General features: G+C 54.6%; 1 protein-coding gene across 1 annotated transcript in view; it reads right to left on the reverse strand.

Moving 5' to 3' along the window:
* Mllt1 (MLLT1 super elongation complex subunit) overlaps nucleotides 1-16,110 on the reverse strand; it is a 44,243-nt gene that overhangs the window by 16,004 nt on the left and 12,129 nt on the right. Inside the window, 1 exon segment of the mRNA XM_028863149.2 lies at nucleotides 12,909-12,991. Within this exon segment, the coding sequence (XP_028718982.1) occupies nucleotides 12,909-12,991 (83 nt within the window).

A 16,110-nucleotide genomic window follows, 5' to 3' on the forward strand; every position in this document is an offset into this window, starting at 1 on the left:
ATGCATGCACACACATACATGGGTGTGTAAAATCAATGTTTTCCTCAGTTGCTCTGCACCCTATTTTATGAGGCAGGGTCTTACTGAATCTGGAACTTACCAATTATCAGCTAGCTGGTCCCTGCATCCCAAGGATTCCTTGGTCTCCATCCCTAGCACAGGGATTACAGACACATGCCCCACAACTCTTCCTGAGGGTGCTCAAGTCCGCATGCCAGTGTGGCAAGCTCCTTCCCGGCTGAGCCCTGGTCTCCATGTAGGAACAGGGAGAACAGCCTGGGACGCGTTACCACGTTAGTCACCGCGCTGACTCAGGACAGGTGGGGAGGACAGAGGGAGACGCAGCATCTGAGAGGTGGAGATGTGCCTATACTCCAGGACAGAGGGCCAGCAGCGTGCGAACCAGCTCCCCGAGGCTAAGGGCCAGTCCCGTCAGCCAGTCCCCAGGCCGCCTCACTCCAGGCAGCTTGACCACAGCCTCCCGGGCGTGCACCGCAGCCACCTGTACTCGCCACAGTGGGCAGGGAGCCAGCACCTCTCAGCGTCAGTCAACTGCAATGCTGCCCAACTGGCCGGACCAGTGCTGGTGCCAAGGAGGCCAGGAGTCCACACAGCTCAAGAGGAAGGGCTCAGGGCCAGGCTGGCCCAAGCACCCGAACCCATTTTCCACCCTGGTGTGAGAGAACAGCAGCCACCATGAAGACCCCGGTATGCTGCGAGCCTAGGGTCCACAGACTCGCAGTCAGCAGTCTGGTAAATCTGAGTGTGGTCTGAACATGACAGAGGACCCAGATTCAAGTGTAGATTCACAAGAGATGCTACAACGGGGCCTTCCTCAGCATCATGCCCTTGCATGACAAGCCACATCACTCAATGCTGAGAGGGAGAGTGAACGAGGGTGGGAGGTGGCGGGGAGGGGAGGGGAGAGGAGGGAGAGGAAGACTGAAAGAGGCTCTGAGACCCAGCCAAAGAGCCAGGCCTGTCCTGATTGCTGATTTAAATCCTGAGCAAAACAGACTAGTAAAATACATATACACAGAGAGGGAAAACCGTACAGAAAGACATACAAACACGGAGACAAGCAGACACACAGAGAAAGAGACAGACACAGACAGACAGACACAAACACAAACACACACCTGGGCTGCGTGGGGCTCAATAACAGGGCACGTGAGAGGCCCCGGGTTCTACCCTCAGCCCCCACATCAGACACACTGGCCATCTACGAGGCACCAGGAAGCGCATGCACGAGACGCTAAGGCTGCTGCGGCGCAGGTCTGCAGACTCTACTCTGATGAGGTGTCACAGTCTTATCTCCTGCAGACAGGCAGTGGACTGTTCACAGGACACACTCTGAGCTGGTGAGCTGCCAGGGCTCCCGTCCAAACCCTCTGGGAGCAGGAAAAGGCCTGCAGACGAGCCCACAGCTGGCAGACCTCTCTCCACTTGTGCAGACTCTCAACGTTTCTCTCCTCCCAACTGCTCACGCATACACCCAGCTCTGTCACGGTCTCCTCATCGCTCTTTGGCACCCTCTGTGTCCTATGGGCTCTTCTCTTGCCCTCCCCTGGGGCTGCCTGTGCCACCAGGTTTTGCTATGTGCCCAGGTTTCCAAAGCATCAGGGACTGTCTGAGTCCCAGTGGCATCTGGTCCGAGCGCCAAGCCACATGTAGCTACAGCTACACTTCTCTGCCCACACCCACAGGGCCTTCCCAGAGACCTGGTGAGAAAGCTCTCCCTCTAGCGTGCCCCCCGCCCCCGCAATGTGCACCAGCACCCACTCCTGCTGCAGCCAGTGAGAAGTGTCCTCCACCCTGAAGGAAGACAGGACAAGAGACCTGAGGCCGGGAGGCCCTTGGGTGTGTAGAGCCAGTAAAGTAACGGCAAGAGGAAGACCTCAACAGCAGCAGACACTGTAGAAGGACAGAGGGCCCTGGGTGATAGTGGGAGCATCCTGAGACAGTTTAGGGACCCACCACCTGGGCTACAGGTGGCTTGGATTAAGAGCACTTATTCCCAGCACCCACATCACGACTCAAAACTGCCTGATAACTAACTCCACCTCCAAGGAACCAAACACCCTCTTCTGGTCTGTGCAGGCACAGGCACACACATGGTACACAGATATACACACAGGCAACCACTCATGCACATGAAACAAAAATAAACAATCTTTCAGAAAAGAGAGCAAATTGATGAATCCAAGCGAGCACAGGGCACACGCATGAGGAGAGCTCAGTCATCCTCGGCCACACAGAACTTGAGGACAGCCAGTGCGCACAAAGCCCTGACCCAAAATAAAGCCAACAGACAGGAGGAGGAAGGACTGGTGGTCACTGAGGGACACTGAGAGAGCAGGGCAGTGAGGACAGCCACGGGCACCGCACTGTGCACAGCTCAGGTGGGGGATTCCATGCTGGGAATTCCCTCAACAAAGAAGGGAGTCAGAGCACACCTATGTAAGGTCTGGGAGCCTAGAGTAACCACAGCTCACCTACATCTTGCCCTGATAAACTGGAGCCCAGTGGCAAGTGTTTATGATGGCATCCATTGCCAAGCCAGGCCCAGACCCACACACAGCAAAGACAGAGCCAAGGGCTTCTCACACCACTGCTGGGAGACCGAGAACAGATGAGAGGTTGCCAGGGTGATTTCAACAGGCTCTGGGGACTGGGGCATCAGAACCACTATGGACCCAACATGTGGGCCCTATACAGTGTGCAACTGCAGTGAGTATGTGACTCCTTGAGTGGGACTGTGGACAGTGCCCTCACTGGACCTAGGAGACCTGAGGACAGATGGGACGACACTGCCCATCCTCACTGTCAGACCAACCAGCCTCCGGGCGCACAGCCAAAACCAGGACGGGGACTCACTGGGCTGGCGTGTGGCTGACAGCACGGGACGACTACCTCAGAACTAACCAGAGATCAATGTGGCCGTGAGAAAGGCTTTCCTGGTTCAGTCCCCAAGAAGAGCATGCACAGCAGGGACACAGGGCACAACCCTGGCCCCAACCTCCTGCCCTGCAGTGAAAGGCCCTGAGGTCCCCTGGGCAGGGGCAGGGGACTGTGAGGTGGAGATGGAACGTGGGGCTGCGCTCTGAACCGCAACACGAGAAGCAGCTCCCATGGCAGCACAGGCTTCAGCAACAGCACAGGGAGATGCCATGGGACCCAGGAAGAAGGCCTGCCAGCCCTCCATGGAGTCAGGGGAGAGGCCGGGGAACCTCATGCCAGGCTGAAACCATGGGACACACTCCTCAGCAAGCAGACTCAGACAAGAGTCGCCAGGAAGCTGGGCACAGGGTAGTGCCTGTCATCCCAGTGTGCAGGAGGCTGAGGGGGGAAGGATGGCAGGACCAGGCTAGCCTGGGCTATGGAGTGAGACCTTGATTCAGAATAAAAAAAAGGAAGCCAAGACCAGGCTAGCCTAGACTCTAGAGTGAGACCTTGACTCAGAATAAAAAGAAAAACTACATTTTGAGCAGAGCTGACACAGGGATAATTCAGTCCCAACTGGTTTGTCTGCTGACCTTTAACCGGCCGTGGCAGATTAGAGAAACCTGCCAGGAGACAGCACAGCAGGCCGGTTAGAGCACTCACGTGACCCAGCGCTGGCTTCTGATCCCTGCAGGTTCTGTATACATGGTGCCTACATATATACTCAGGCACAGGCACACACACTTGCACATAAAATACAAAGAAAAAACATAAGATAGCTTCTTAAAACAGATCATACAAACAACCCAAATCACAGACAACTAGGAAATGTCAGCATGGTGGAGGGTAGGTAAAGTGCCTGTCCCACAAGCACAGAGATTGGAATGCAGATCTCCAGCCCCTGTGGGAGCCAGACATGGCAGAACATGCCTGTAACCTCAGCCATGGAGAAGTCTAGACAGGAGGGCCCTGGGCTTGTCCATCAGCCTGTCCAGCCACCAGCGAGCTCCAGGTTCAGTGAGTGAGAGACCCTGTGTCAATTAAAGAGGGGCTGGAGAAGGGGCTCGGGGGTTAGAGCACCAACTGCTCCTGCAGAGGACCCGGGTTTCATCCCCAGCACCCACGTGGTGGCTCACAACAACTGTAACTCCAGCTCCAGGGATCTGATGCCTTCTTCTGGCCTCCGCAGGCACCAGGCATGCACACGGACATACATGCAGGCAAAACACACATACACATAAAAATAAAGAAAACACTTAAGAAAACAAAATCCTACTTTTTTTTTTTTTTTTGGTTTTTCAAGACAGGGTTTCTCTGTGTAGCTTTGCGCCTTTCCTGGAACTCACTCTGTAGCCCAGGCTGGCCTCGAACTCACAGAGATCCGCCTGGCTCTGCCTCCTGAGTGCTGGGATTAAAGGCGTGCGCCACCACCGCCCAGCCAACAAAATCCTACTTTAAAAAGATAAAGTAAAATAATTTTTTTAAAATGTGGGGCACGATAGAGGAAGACACTTAAGTTGACCTCTGGCCTCCACACAGCACACACAGTAAAGCAGAAGTCTAAGGGGACACACTATGAACAACGGGCATGGACAGAAAATAGGCATCATCCTACAGCAAAGCCAACAGCCCAGAAGAGAGCCGGCTCGGCAGCTAGAGTGCCGCTACTCCTTCAGAGGATCCAGCTTTGGTTCCCAGGACCCATCAGCCTCCAGGCCCAGGGGATCCAACACCCTCTTCTGGCCACCTTGGGCACCAGGCACACATGCTGTGCTCAGACATGCAAGCAAACACTCAAACACATGAAATGTCCCCCCCACACACACAAAAATAGAGATCCTCAAAAGATCCACCACACACAAGAGACTCAGACAGCTGTCAGGAACTCCCTGGAAACAACAGGCCAGAGGTGACCCCTGCATCTCTGGGCAGGCTGAGGCAGGAGGACAGTGGATTTTAGACCAGCTTGGGTCTAAACATATCCTGCCGCAGACAGACAGAGCTCTAGGATCACAAAGCCTCCTTGGCACACCCTACTGAACACGCAAAGACAACAGCCCATCCTACTGAGGTCTGCAGAGTGAGAATAAGGGCGGCCATTCCCTAACACAGTCTATGTGGCTGGCATCAACCTATACAGAAACCAAGGACACCACAGGAAGCCACCAACCAACACTGTCTATCAACACAGATCCAAACACCCTGGAAAACCCCTAGGAGAGCAAGCGGACTCAAGCTGTGAGACGGTGTACATCACAGATCCAGGGTGAGGCCAGGGGTGCAAGGCAGAGCGCACAAAGCTGCCCGCAGAGGCGCGCTGGAGACAGGAAGGGAGCAGCCTCGTGGTTTTCTCAACAGTGGCAGAAAAAGAGCCTTTGACAAAATTGAATCCCCTTCATCACGAAAGAGGACTGCACAGGAAGGCAGGGCAGGTGTGACACAGGAAAGCTCTGTGTTAGTCCCTGCCACCTCCTCAGTGGTCAGGGGACAGCTATCTGAACTGACACAGAAGCTGCCGAGGCCCCTGCACACCCACCGGTGCACACCCACCGGTGCACACCCACCGGTGCACACCCACCGGCGCTGTGCACAGACACCGCACAGGGTCACGTGTGCAAACCCTGAGCTACGCTGTGGGCAGGAAAAGTTTCTGTTTGTTCTTCAGTTTTAGAACTAGACTTCCTTAACCCAATGGCTATTTACAATAGACCCTCAGTGGGCACCCACTCCACGCTAATAACTGGAACCGCCCCTAAAGCCAGGAGTGAGGTGAGGATCCCACGGTCCCAATGCCGGAAGTGCTCACCAGAGCAACGACAAGCCGACTGCAGCTGACAGGCGGGTACCTGGGAAAGCAGCGCACCTAAGCTACAGCACTAAGGCATCCACTGAAGCCACAGGTGTGAGGCCGTGGCGGCTCATCTAACGGTCTCCTCGGTGAGATCTGGAGTTCCCTGGAGTCAGGACTCGGACGTGCCTGTGCAGATGGCCTTGATTAGGTTAACTGAAGTGAAAAACCTGCCTACCGTGGGAGGCCTCATTCCCTGTGCCGAGACCCTGGGCTGTATTAAAATAAATGAAACGGTCCAGCAAGATGGTCCAAGAGGTAAAGTTGCTTACTGCTAAGCCTAAGTTTGATCCCCAGGACCCACATGGTGGAAGGTGAGAATGGATTTTCATACACTGAGCTCTGGCCTCCCAATGAGCATACACACAAAATAAAATGTACACACATAAAAATGAGGCTGGGCATGATGGCACAAGCCACGGATCCCAGTGCTCCAGAGACGACTCATCTCTGTGAATGGAGGACAACTGGAGCCTGATCTACATAGCAAGCTCCAGGCCAGCCAAGGCTACATAGTGAGATCCTGTCTCAAAAAACAAACAAGAGTGAAACCACACCGGCCCTGGATGATAGGGTCTCCACGGCAGAACACATTTCCGGGCATGTGTGAAGCCCAGGCTCCTTCCCCAGTACCAAATTAGCCCACAACTACAAAACTTATGTAGAGTCCAGGGTTGGCCTCTGTACCGGGTGGTTTTGCATGTCACCTTGACACAAGCTAGAGTCATCAGAGGAGGGAGCCTCAGCTGAGGAATCGCCTCCATGAGATCCAGCTGTAAGCGTTTTCTCAATTAGTGATCAATGGGGAAGGCCTAGTTCATTGTGGGTGGTGCCATCCCTGGGCTGCTGGTCCTGGGTTCTATTAGAAAGCAGGCTGAGCAAGCCATGGGGAGCAAGCCAGTAAGCAGCCCCCTCCATGGCCTCTGCCTCAGCTCCTGCCTCCAGGATCCTGCCCTGCTTGAGTTCCTGTCCTGACTTCCTTAGATGATGAACAACAATGTGGAAGTGTAAGTTGAATAAACCCCTTCCTTCCCAACTTGCACTGGTCATGGTGTTTCATCAAAGCAATAGAAACCCTAACTAAGACAGCCTCTATGACTTCAGACAACAACTGAGTCACAGATTTGATACCACAGTCATGTACAAGAAATGAAAAACCATGCCGGGCGGTGGTGGCACACACCTTTAATCCCAGCACTCGGGAGGCAGAGGCAGGTGAATCTCTGAATTCAAAGTCAGCCTGGTCTTGAACTCAGAAAAGAAGCCCTGTCTCAAAAAACCAAAAAAGGGAAAACCAGATTACTGAATTTCCTAAAAATGTGAGGTCTTTGTACATGAGGACACAAGTAAGAAAACAACTGTGGACAGAAGGACGACACCTGCCGGTCTCACCTGGCCAGAATACACAGAGCTTCTACAGCACAGCAGCAGCAGCAGCAGCAAATCTGAGAGCAGGCCGTGTTCTCTGAAGAGAAGTGGCCAGTGACCAGAAGAAGCCAGCCACTGTAAGCCAACAGGGAATGGCAAGAACCTCAACAGAGAATCCATCCAACGTCCATGGGAATGGCCATGGTTTACACAAAGCAGGCGTGGCTGACGCCACACTGACACAGGAAGTCTCACCACATGTGAAAAGCAAAATGGTGCAGCCACCATGGGGCATGAAGGAGCTGCTCAGAGGGTGAAGCCAGAACCCCACTCTTCCCAGGCTCCCCATTCATCCCAGCACCCCCACTCCTCCCAGGTCCCTGTCGTCCTTCCACCAGCATCTACCAGCACGAACCAATGCAAAGTGCAATGCAACTGTGGGTGCCATGGCCACCCCCTTCCAACAGCAGTTGAAAAGCTATAGGGCTGATCCCCACCTGTGGGTCCCACACCTGTAACTCCACAGGACATCCTGACATGCAACAGGCCATGCGGTCTGCTGCCTGTGCCTCTGAACAACAGGGTGTTAAAGTAGTCCCGGAGAGTGTGCCGAGCGTAGGGCCAGGAGGGATGGGCCTAGGTGTGGCCTGCCGATGTTCAGCCGGCAGGGCACAAGCAAACAAGCAAACAAGCAAACAGCCAAGGCGCTGCTGTCTACATCCTGACAAACCCTAGGCTTAGCCACCTCGATGATGGCTAAGAGATCCACAATCCACAGAGAACATTGAATCAAGGATATTTAAAGAGGCACATACAACATCACCCACTGACCAGGAACAAAAAGGCTGATATGAAAAACCAGAAGGAAGCGGTTCCTGATTTCCCCTGGGCGTGACAATTAAGTTTCTAAGCCAGAGCTGGCCCTGAAAGGCCCAGACACATGTGAACCGATGTGCATGGAATGTACCACAAAGTAAGGGGCCCTTGCACACTGCCCCCTCAGAACCTTCCAAGCTCACAGCCTGAGACCCTGCGAGGTCACTTGTCCACTGTGACCCCAGCAGTCCCGACATCTGAGCATGGTACGTCACCCAGAGCCTGTGCTCTTTCCGCTGTTGCTGAGGCAAGGGTGGCCTGTAACCCTGCCTGGCCTCCTATTCCTGCTGCCTCCAAAAGCACTGGTGACCTGTGCGCCTTCATCTCTCTCCCAGTCTGATACTGTCCCTTGTCTGAGGGCCATGCACATCAGCACACGGCATATGCAGTTCCACATATCAGAGGTACAGCAAACTAAACAGAGGATTCACAAAACAAGAATCACAAATGGCTGAAAGACATTTAAAGAAATGCTCAACATCCTTAATCATCAGAGAAATGCAAATCAAAACGACTCTGAGATACCACCTTACACCTGTCAGAATGGCCATGATCAAAAACACTAATGACAGTCTATGTTGGAGAGGATGCAGAGCAAAGGAAACACTCCTCCACTGTTGGTGGGAGTGCAAGCTTGTACAACTACTGTGGAAATCAGTATGGCGGTTTCTCAGAAAATTGGGAATCGATCTACCTCAAGACCCAGCTATACCACTCTTGGGCATATACCCAAGGAATGCTCAATCATACCACAAAGATACATGCTCAACTATGTTCATAGCAGCACTATTTGTAATGGCCAGAACCTGGAAACAACCTAGATGCCCGTCAACTGAAGAATGGATGAAAAAAAATGTGGTACATATACACAATGGAGTACTACTCCGCAGAGAAAAACAATGAAAGCATGAAATTTGCAGGCAAATGGATGGAACTATAAAAAATCATCCTGAGTGAGGTAACCCAAACACAGAAAGACAGTCATGGTATGTACTCACTCATAAGTGGACTCTAGATATAAAGCAAAGAACAATCAGACTGCAACCCACAGAACCATGGAGGCTATATATATAGCAGGGGGGACCCTAGAATGACTGTGGCTTATAATAAGTTTTGGTTTTACTCAATTACTGAGCAAGCCTCAATGAAACATTTCACTATTAGGATAAAAATTTATACTGTATCAAGCTGATAATAGAAAAATTAATTAATTAATTAAAAAAAAAAAGAGGTACAGTGGCAGGTAGATCTGAGTGCCTCAGGTATGTATGTCACCTAGCACATCTAGCACCCAGAGCAAGATTCAAACCACGCCATGTGACTGGCCTGGCTCCACCCTGAGGCTGGAGATGGGGGCAATGGTGTAGACCTACAGTCAGGAAGCTCTTGATCACACTAGGTTCCTGGTTCCAAGTTTCTCCAGTGTGGTGCCTGACCCTCCTTCCCAGCATCGAACCCTCAGCAAACCTCCCCAGGAGAGACCCACAAAGCAACACGGGACACACCCAGCAGACCACACTGCCGTCACTGCACTGCCCTGCAGACTCGAGTCACTGAGGCCCCTCCCTGGCTCTCAGCATGCTGGTATCTGCAGCCTGGGTGATGAAGAGACAACCCTGCTCCGCCCAGGCACTGTCGGTGTGACCACAGCTCAGGTTGCTCCCTGGGCCAGTCTTTGTCCTGGGAGCATGTGCACAGGCATACAGACTCCAAGAGGGAGCCTCACCACTTGCAAGACCCCATGATGAGTTAGTCAGAGCCAAAAACTGCCCCAGGACACATGGGGACATAACACTGCACGGTCAGCAGCCCAGAGAAAACCAGAGTTTGTAACAGTGCCTGACCTGCAGCTCCTATGAGCCCTGGGGACCCCTGCAGAGTACACAGGGACAGAGAGCCTCAACCTCTTGGCTCGCAGCTTCCCCAGGGCCCAGTGCAGTCCCTCTCCGCAGGACAGGGCGTAGGGGCAGAGCTGCCTTGGCACCTGGTGTGGCTGTGGGGTGAAGCCGACTGCACGACCTGTGCGCAGGCAGACACCTTGGGCTCCAGGCCCAGAGGGCACGGTGGCACATGAGCAACCAGCTCGGCCTGTGCTTCATCACACCCAAGGGCTGCTGGAAGCTTCAGAGTCCCTTCCTGAGGAGCAGGAGAGGCAGAAACCAAGCTCATGGTGCAGCCCACCCACCCCATCCTGCTGACACACTTGACCAGCCGGGTGAGGGCACAGCTCTGCTCTGAAGGCCAGGAATGTGCTTGGTGCAGACCAGTGGCTCCGGTTCAACCCACCATGGCCAAAGCAACTAAGAAACACCGTGAGTGTGACTCTCCCTTAAAAGGTCCAAGAGAGCAGGACAGGGGTGAAGCCCCACCCGAGGATGTGCCTCAGATAGACTGTGGGACAGCAACGGGAAACAGGCTCCACCCGGGCCACCGCAGGAGCATCCCAGTCCAGGAACTCCAGGCTGCCCACCCCGGGAACTGAGAACACCAGCAGCACGTAAGGACACATGGACACCCTAGCTGACTAGGGCCTTGCACCCAGAAAGCCAGACCACTCTATCCTCCAGCAGCCATCTGATTCTGACTACTGGGCGGGGGAGTCGAGGGGACTGATGGCCGCAAAGCTCAAGTGCTGGCCTGGGTAGCGACCAAGACCCTGCCTGTGCTCAGAACACCGTGCTTGCCGTGGCATGGCCACCATACGGCCTCGCAGCCGTTAGCACAGCGGGCTCCAGTGAGGACCGCAAAGGGCTGTGGGTGGCTAGGGTTAGGAGCAATGCCTGAAGAACCAGAGCCCAGCCGGGCGGTGGTGGGCGCACGCCTTTAATCCCAGCACTCGGGAGGCAGAGGCAGGCGGATCTCTGTGAGTTCGAGGCCAGCCTGGTCTACAGAGTGAGTTTCAGGAAAGGCACAAAGCTACACAGAGAAACCCTGTCTCAAAAGAAAAAAAAAACAAGAAAAAAAATTTACCATTGAAAGAACCAGAGCCCCACCAGCCCACATGCTTGGCCAGGCAGGCAGAGGCCCAGAGGTGTCAGGGACACAAGGCCTCTGAGCACAGGGAACTACAAACAGCCCTTGAGACTCTAGGACATGGGAGCCTGTCAGCCCAGAAGTGGTTCAGCTGCCCCAGGGAAGGTGACAGTCCCCTGGCCCATGCCTAGACCACAGCAGAAAGGACTGCTGTGTGCATCCCACTGCTCAATCACTGAGGGCTGGAGGGAGGAACTCATGACGTTGGCTCCATCCTTGATGCCATGGGATGGCTGAGACTCTGTGTGCTTACAATCCACTGAAATGGCACTCACTCCCATGAGGCAACACACCTGAGCCTGTCCCCAGAGATCCTTGCCAACAGAATGGTTCGTTGCCATTCTCAAATCTCCTGTAGGCCTGGTATAAACAAGGACCCAAGACTTGGGGCCTCAGGGGGACAGAGCAGCAGAGGCCTTTTCCAACAGAAGGAAGTGTGGTGCTCGCACTGAGCATCGGGGCTGGGCAGGTGGCTCCACTGATGAAGTTTTTACTCATAAGCATAAGGCTGAGTTCGCTCCCGAGTGTGATCTGTAATCCTGGAACTGGGAGACAAACAGCAATGCCTGGAGCTCACTGCAGCCAAGTCAGTGAGAAACCCTGTTCTCACAAGGTCGGGCGGGGAGCCTGAGACTCTGAAGACACTCTCTGGCCTCCGTGTGCACACATGTAAACATACCCACATACACACCTCAGGAAAACAGAATCTACTGTGCCACCTTTCAGGGGGTCTACAAGACATCATAGACCTCAAAACAGCTGAGAGAGCCTGTAAGAGGAAGGGCTCACTGGGCGAAAGCACTTGATGCTCCACTAAGACCTGAGTTCAATCCCGAAGCCCCCGGTAAAAGGAGAACCCAGTTCTCACAAGTTGTCTTCTGGCCTCCAGTGTGTGTGCGCCTCACTCTCGAGTGTGTACATGCACACACGCGCGCGCGCACACGCACGCGCGCACACACACACACACACACACACACACAGAGTAAATAATTATAAGAAACACAGAGGAAAACAACTGGCATAGCACAGGTCCCCAGCACACAGAAGTGAAAACTCGGGGAAGAGCCTGGGTGCCGTGGGCCGCTGCAGGACCGGAACCGCGGCGACGGCAGCAGCGGCAGCAGCAGCGGTGCAGTATAGAAGCAGGTTGTTGAAAACGCGCTCCTGCCGCGTGCTGTCCCAGCCGCCACTACTCCTGTGAGCTCCACTCACGCAGGGACTAACAACGCTTCCCCAGCTTCCCCACTTGCCTGTCTAGGGCACTCAGAGTGTCCGTAGGTCTGTGTGGGTGTGAGTCGGTCCTTCCTAACTCACAGGCTCAGGCTCAGAGGGACAGCCAAGCCTCGTTGCTGACACACCACACACACAGTCCCAGTGTTGACGGTGTGCAGTGTGCGCCCCAGCTTTCCCCCCTGGGGTGCTGACAGTCTCTAACCGCTCCCCACTGAGACCACTCCTAGAGAGGAGCTAAACCCGCCTGGGCCCTGTCCAGCGGAGTGCAGAAAGCCCGTCTTCCCGTCACACTGGGTGCGTAAACTCTGCCTCTCTGGCCCGCTGTTAGGCGGCTGCAGTTCCTGTTAGTCTGAGGCCAGGCCAGAGCACTGGCCTGGAGATCTCTGTCTGTCTTCATTCCCTCTCTGCTCCAGTCAGGTCAAGTGACCCACACCCACTTGCTCCTCTCGGCCGATGGGGTCTGCTGCCGGCTACCTCCAGCTTTTGTTTCTGCTTTTCTTTCCGTCACCCCCCTGAGCTGGGCTGACAGGCACCTGTCCCAGTCCCCCGTCTACCCCCCTTCTCACATGGTGTCCGCTCCACCCACCCCACTCACCCAGTCTCTCACCTTGTTCTTGAAGTACACTTCAATGAGCATGATGAAGCCTGCGTAGCCCGACTCCTCCACTTTGTAGGGGGGCTCCTTGCACACTGCAAAGAAAATGACAATCTTCCATTAGCCGCCCGCCCACCACAGCCCTCCAGGCCCTCTGCAGGGTCCAGGGACAATGGTGCTACAGGTCAGGGCTTCTGGGAAATGACAGTCCAGAGTGGGGTCAGGAAGAAGGTCAGCAGAGGGCAGGGCAGGCCCTGTGACAAGCACCTGGGCACCAGAGACTCCAGGCAGGGGCTCAGGAGCCCTCCCAAGACACTCAGACACAGCAGTCTGCAGACCATCCCCGTTTACCCCAATCTTCAAACACCCTGCCCTGTGAGGCTGCTGGAGAACAGTCAGTCACGAAGGCCAAGGAGACAGGAGACAGCAGGATACAGCGGGGGAAGGAGCCGGCAAGAGTCAGAGGGAGACGACAATGAGGACCCCATTCCTCCTCGCGTCCTCAGTCGTGATGGACGCCCCCACTCTGCCCCCAGGGGATTCAAGGTCACCTGGCCGTTCTCCAGTCAGCTTCCAAACCTGCCAACAGCTTAGGACAGGCCCACTGCCCACTGGGTGCTGCAGAGGAAGTTCCCCCACCCTACCCCCTGTGCTGTCTGGCACCAAGTCCTACTGCGCAGCTTCTGCTCAGCCAATCAGACAACAGATCAATCAACCATCACCTGAATCCTCCACCGGGCTCCCCAAGAAGCCCCGCTATGGCTCTCTACCACCCGGGGTGGCCCCCTGGCTCCAGCCACCTGCAAGTTACTTTACCACTCTTGGACTCCTTCCAGAGACTGGCACTGGTGCCGAGGTCCCAGTCCCACTGAGCAGTCGGCAAAAGTTACACGCACACCCCCCAGAGCCTGCTCTGCGCCCCTCATACACTGGGGTACACCTTGCTCCACCCTGCAGGCCACAGGCTGCCTTAGTCCTGTCTCCAGGACTCTCCACAGACAGCACGGCTGAGGTGGGAAAGCAGGCACTGTCCACTGCCCCGCCCACTCAGTCTGGACTTCAGAGTGCTCCTCCACAGGGTCTGTGTCAAGGTGGAGGGCAGATAGGTAATGTCCTGTTAGCACTCATCCCTCACCTCTCAACAGGCCCTTCTAGGTCTCATGTAGCCACCAAAGACACACACAAGGCCACATCCCAACAGGACAGGTCTGGTTTCCTAGGGCCCCTGACCTCCAGGTCACTATCTCAGCAAGTCTCACACCTCAGCCCACCCGTATCAAGGAAGAACCCTCCTGTGTGTCTAAGGCTCCAAAAAGACCTCACACCCTCCTCTAGTGTCCAGCAGGGACAGACAGGCTTCTTTGGGGACTCTCTGTGCCACAGGGGCTCACAGGGCAAAAAGGAAGCTGAAATCTAAACTAGTAAGATGGCTCAGAAGGTAAAGGATCCTGCCACCGAACTGACCTGGAACCCACACGGCAGAGGAGAAAATCTGACCTCCACACAGGCACCGTGGCGCCCTCCCCCAACACAAACAAGTCAATCAACCTAATTACATTTTCTAGGAGCTGCAGAGATGACAGCTCTTGCAGAGAACCCCAGTTCAGTTCCCAGCACCCCTCACAACTACCTCTAATTCCTGCTCCAGGGGATCCAATGCCCTCTTCTGGCCTCAGGGGCACTTACACTCCCATGCACACACAGACACACACACACACACAGAACGAAAACTGCATTTAAAGAATTCAATGTTGCCGGGCGTTGGTGGCGCACGCCTTTAATCCCAGCACTCGGGAGGCAGAGCCAGGCGGATCGCTGTGAGTTCGAGGCCAGCCTGGGCTACCAAGTGAGCTCCAGGAAAGGCGCAAAGCTACACAGAGAAACCCTGTCTCGAAAAACCAAAAAAAAAAAAAAAAAAAAAAAAAAAAAAAAAAAAAAAGAATTCAATGTTAAAGATAAGCAGCTTAGGCACGGGGAGGTGAGCAGTAGCAGCAGAGCCCAGGCGACTGACAGCAAGGTAAGCACATGCCAGGCACTACTGCATGAAGGCCGGGGCCGAACTCCTCAGTGTACCATGAGTGCAAACTAGAAGGAAGCAGCTGGAACTGCCAGGTCAAGTGAGCTGGCGAAAGCATGAGCCTGGCTGCTCTGGGATGAGAGGAGACTCCTGGAGCTCACGTGGTAAAGGAGAGGACGGGCTGCATGGACGGTCTCTGTGTCCCAGGAGGGGATGTGAGGAGGGGGCGGGCTGCATGGACGGTCTGTGTCCCAGGAGGGGATGTGAGCGGGCTGCATGGACGGTCTGTGTCCCAGGAGAGGATGTGAGGAGAGGGCTGCATGGACGGTCTGTGTCCCAGGAGAGAATGTGAGCGGGCTGCATGGACGGTCTCTGTGTCCCAGGAGAGGATGTGAGCGGGCTACATGGACGGTCTGTGTCCCAGGAGAGGATGTGAGCGGGCTGCATGGACGGTCTCTGTGTCCCAGGAGGGGATGTGAGGAGGGGGCGGGCTGCATGGACGGTCTGTGTCCCAGGAGAGGACGTGAGCGGGCTGCATGGACGGTCTGTGTGTCCCAGGAGGGGATGTGATGAGCGGGCTGCATGGACGGTCTCTGTGTCCCAGGAGGGGATGTGAGTGGGCTGCATGGACGGTCTCCGTCCCAGGAGAGGAGTAATGTGGATCAGCAGTAAATCAACTGCCTAGCACACAAGCCGCCCTGGATTTCATTCCACTGAAGAACAAACCACACCAACACCATAGGAGGCTTTTGTTAGGTATTGTAACACACACCTGTACATGACAACCCAGCATTCCAAGGCAGAGGGTCAGGAGTTTAAGTCCAAGGTCATTCTCAGCTACAAACTGGAAGTAAGCTTATTAGCCTGGCCTACAAGACCCTGACTCAAGAAAATTTTAAAAATCACGAGCCAGGCAGTGGTGGCTCATGCTGATTCCCACAAAGTTTGAAGCCAAGCTGGGCAACAAACCCTGTCTCAACAAACAGGCTAGGCTGTGGCTCACTTGGTAGACAGTCTTTACCCAAGGTGCACAAGCCCTGGGCTCCACCACTGGGTGTGGCCAATGCATGTCTGGTGTATTCAAATCTGTCATCCCAGCATTCCAGAGGCAGAGGCAAGGCAGGAGGGTCAAGAGTTCCAGGTCTCCTTTAGCAGCATGGCTAGTCCAAGGCCTGCCTAGGCTCAAGAGAAAACTAA

This window comes from Peromyscus leucopus, chromosome 22, assembly GCF_004664715.2.
Source record: "Peromyscus leucopus breed LL Stock chromosome 22, UCI_PerLeu_2.1, whole genome shotgun sequence".
NCBI classification, from domain to species: domain Eukaryota; kingdom Metazoa; phylum Chordata; class Mammalia; order Rodentia; family Cricetidae; genus Peromyscus; species Peromyscus leucopus.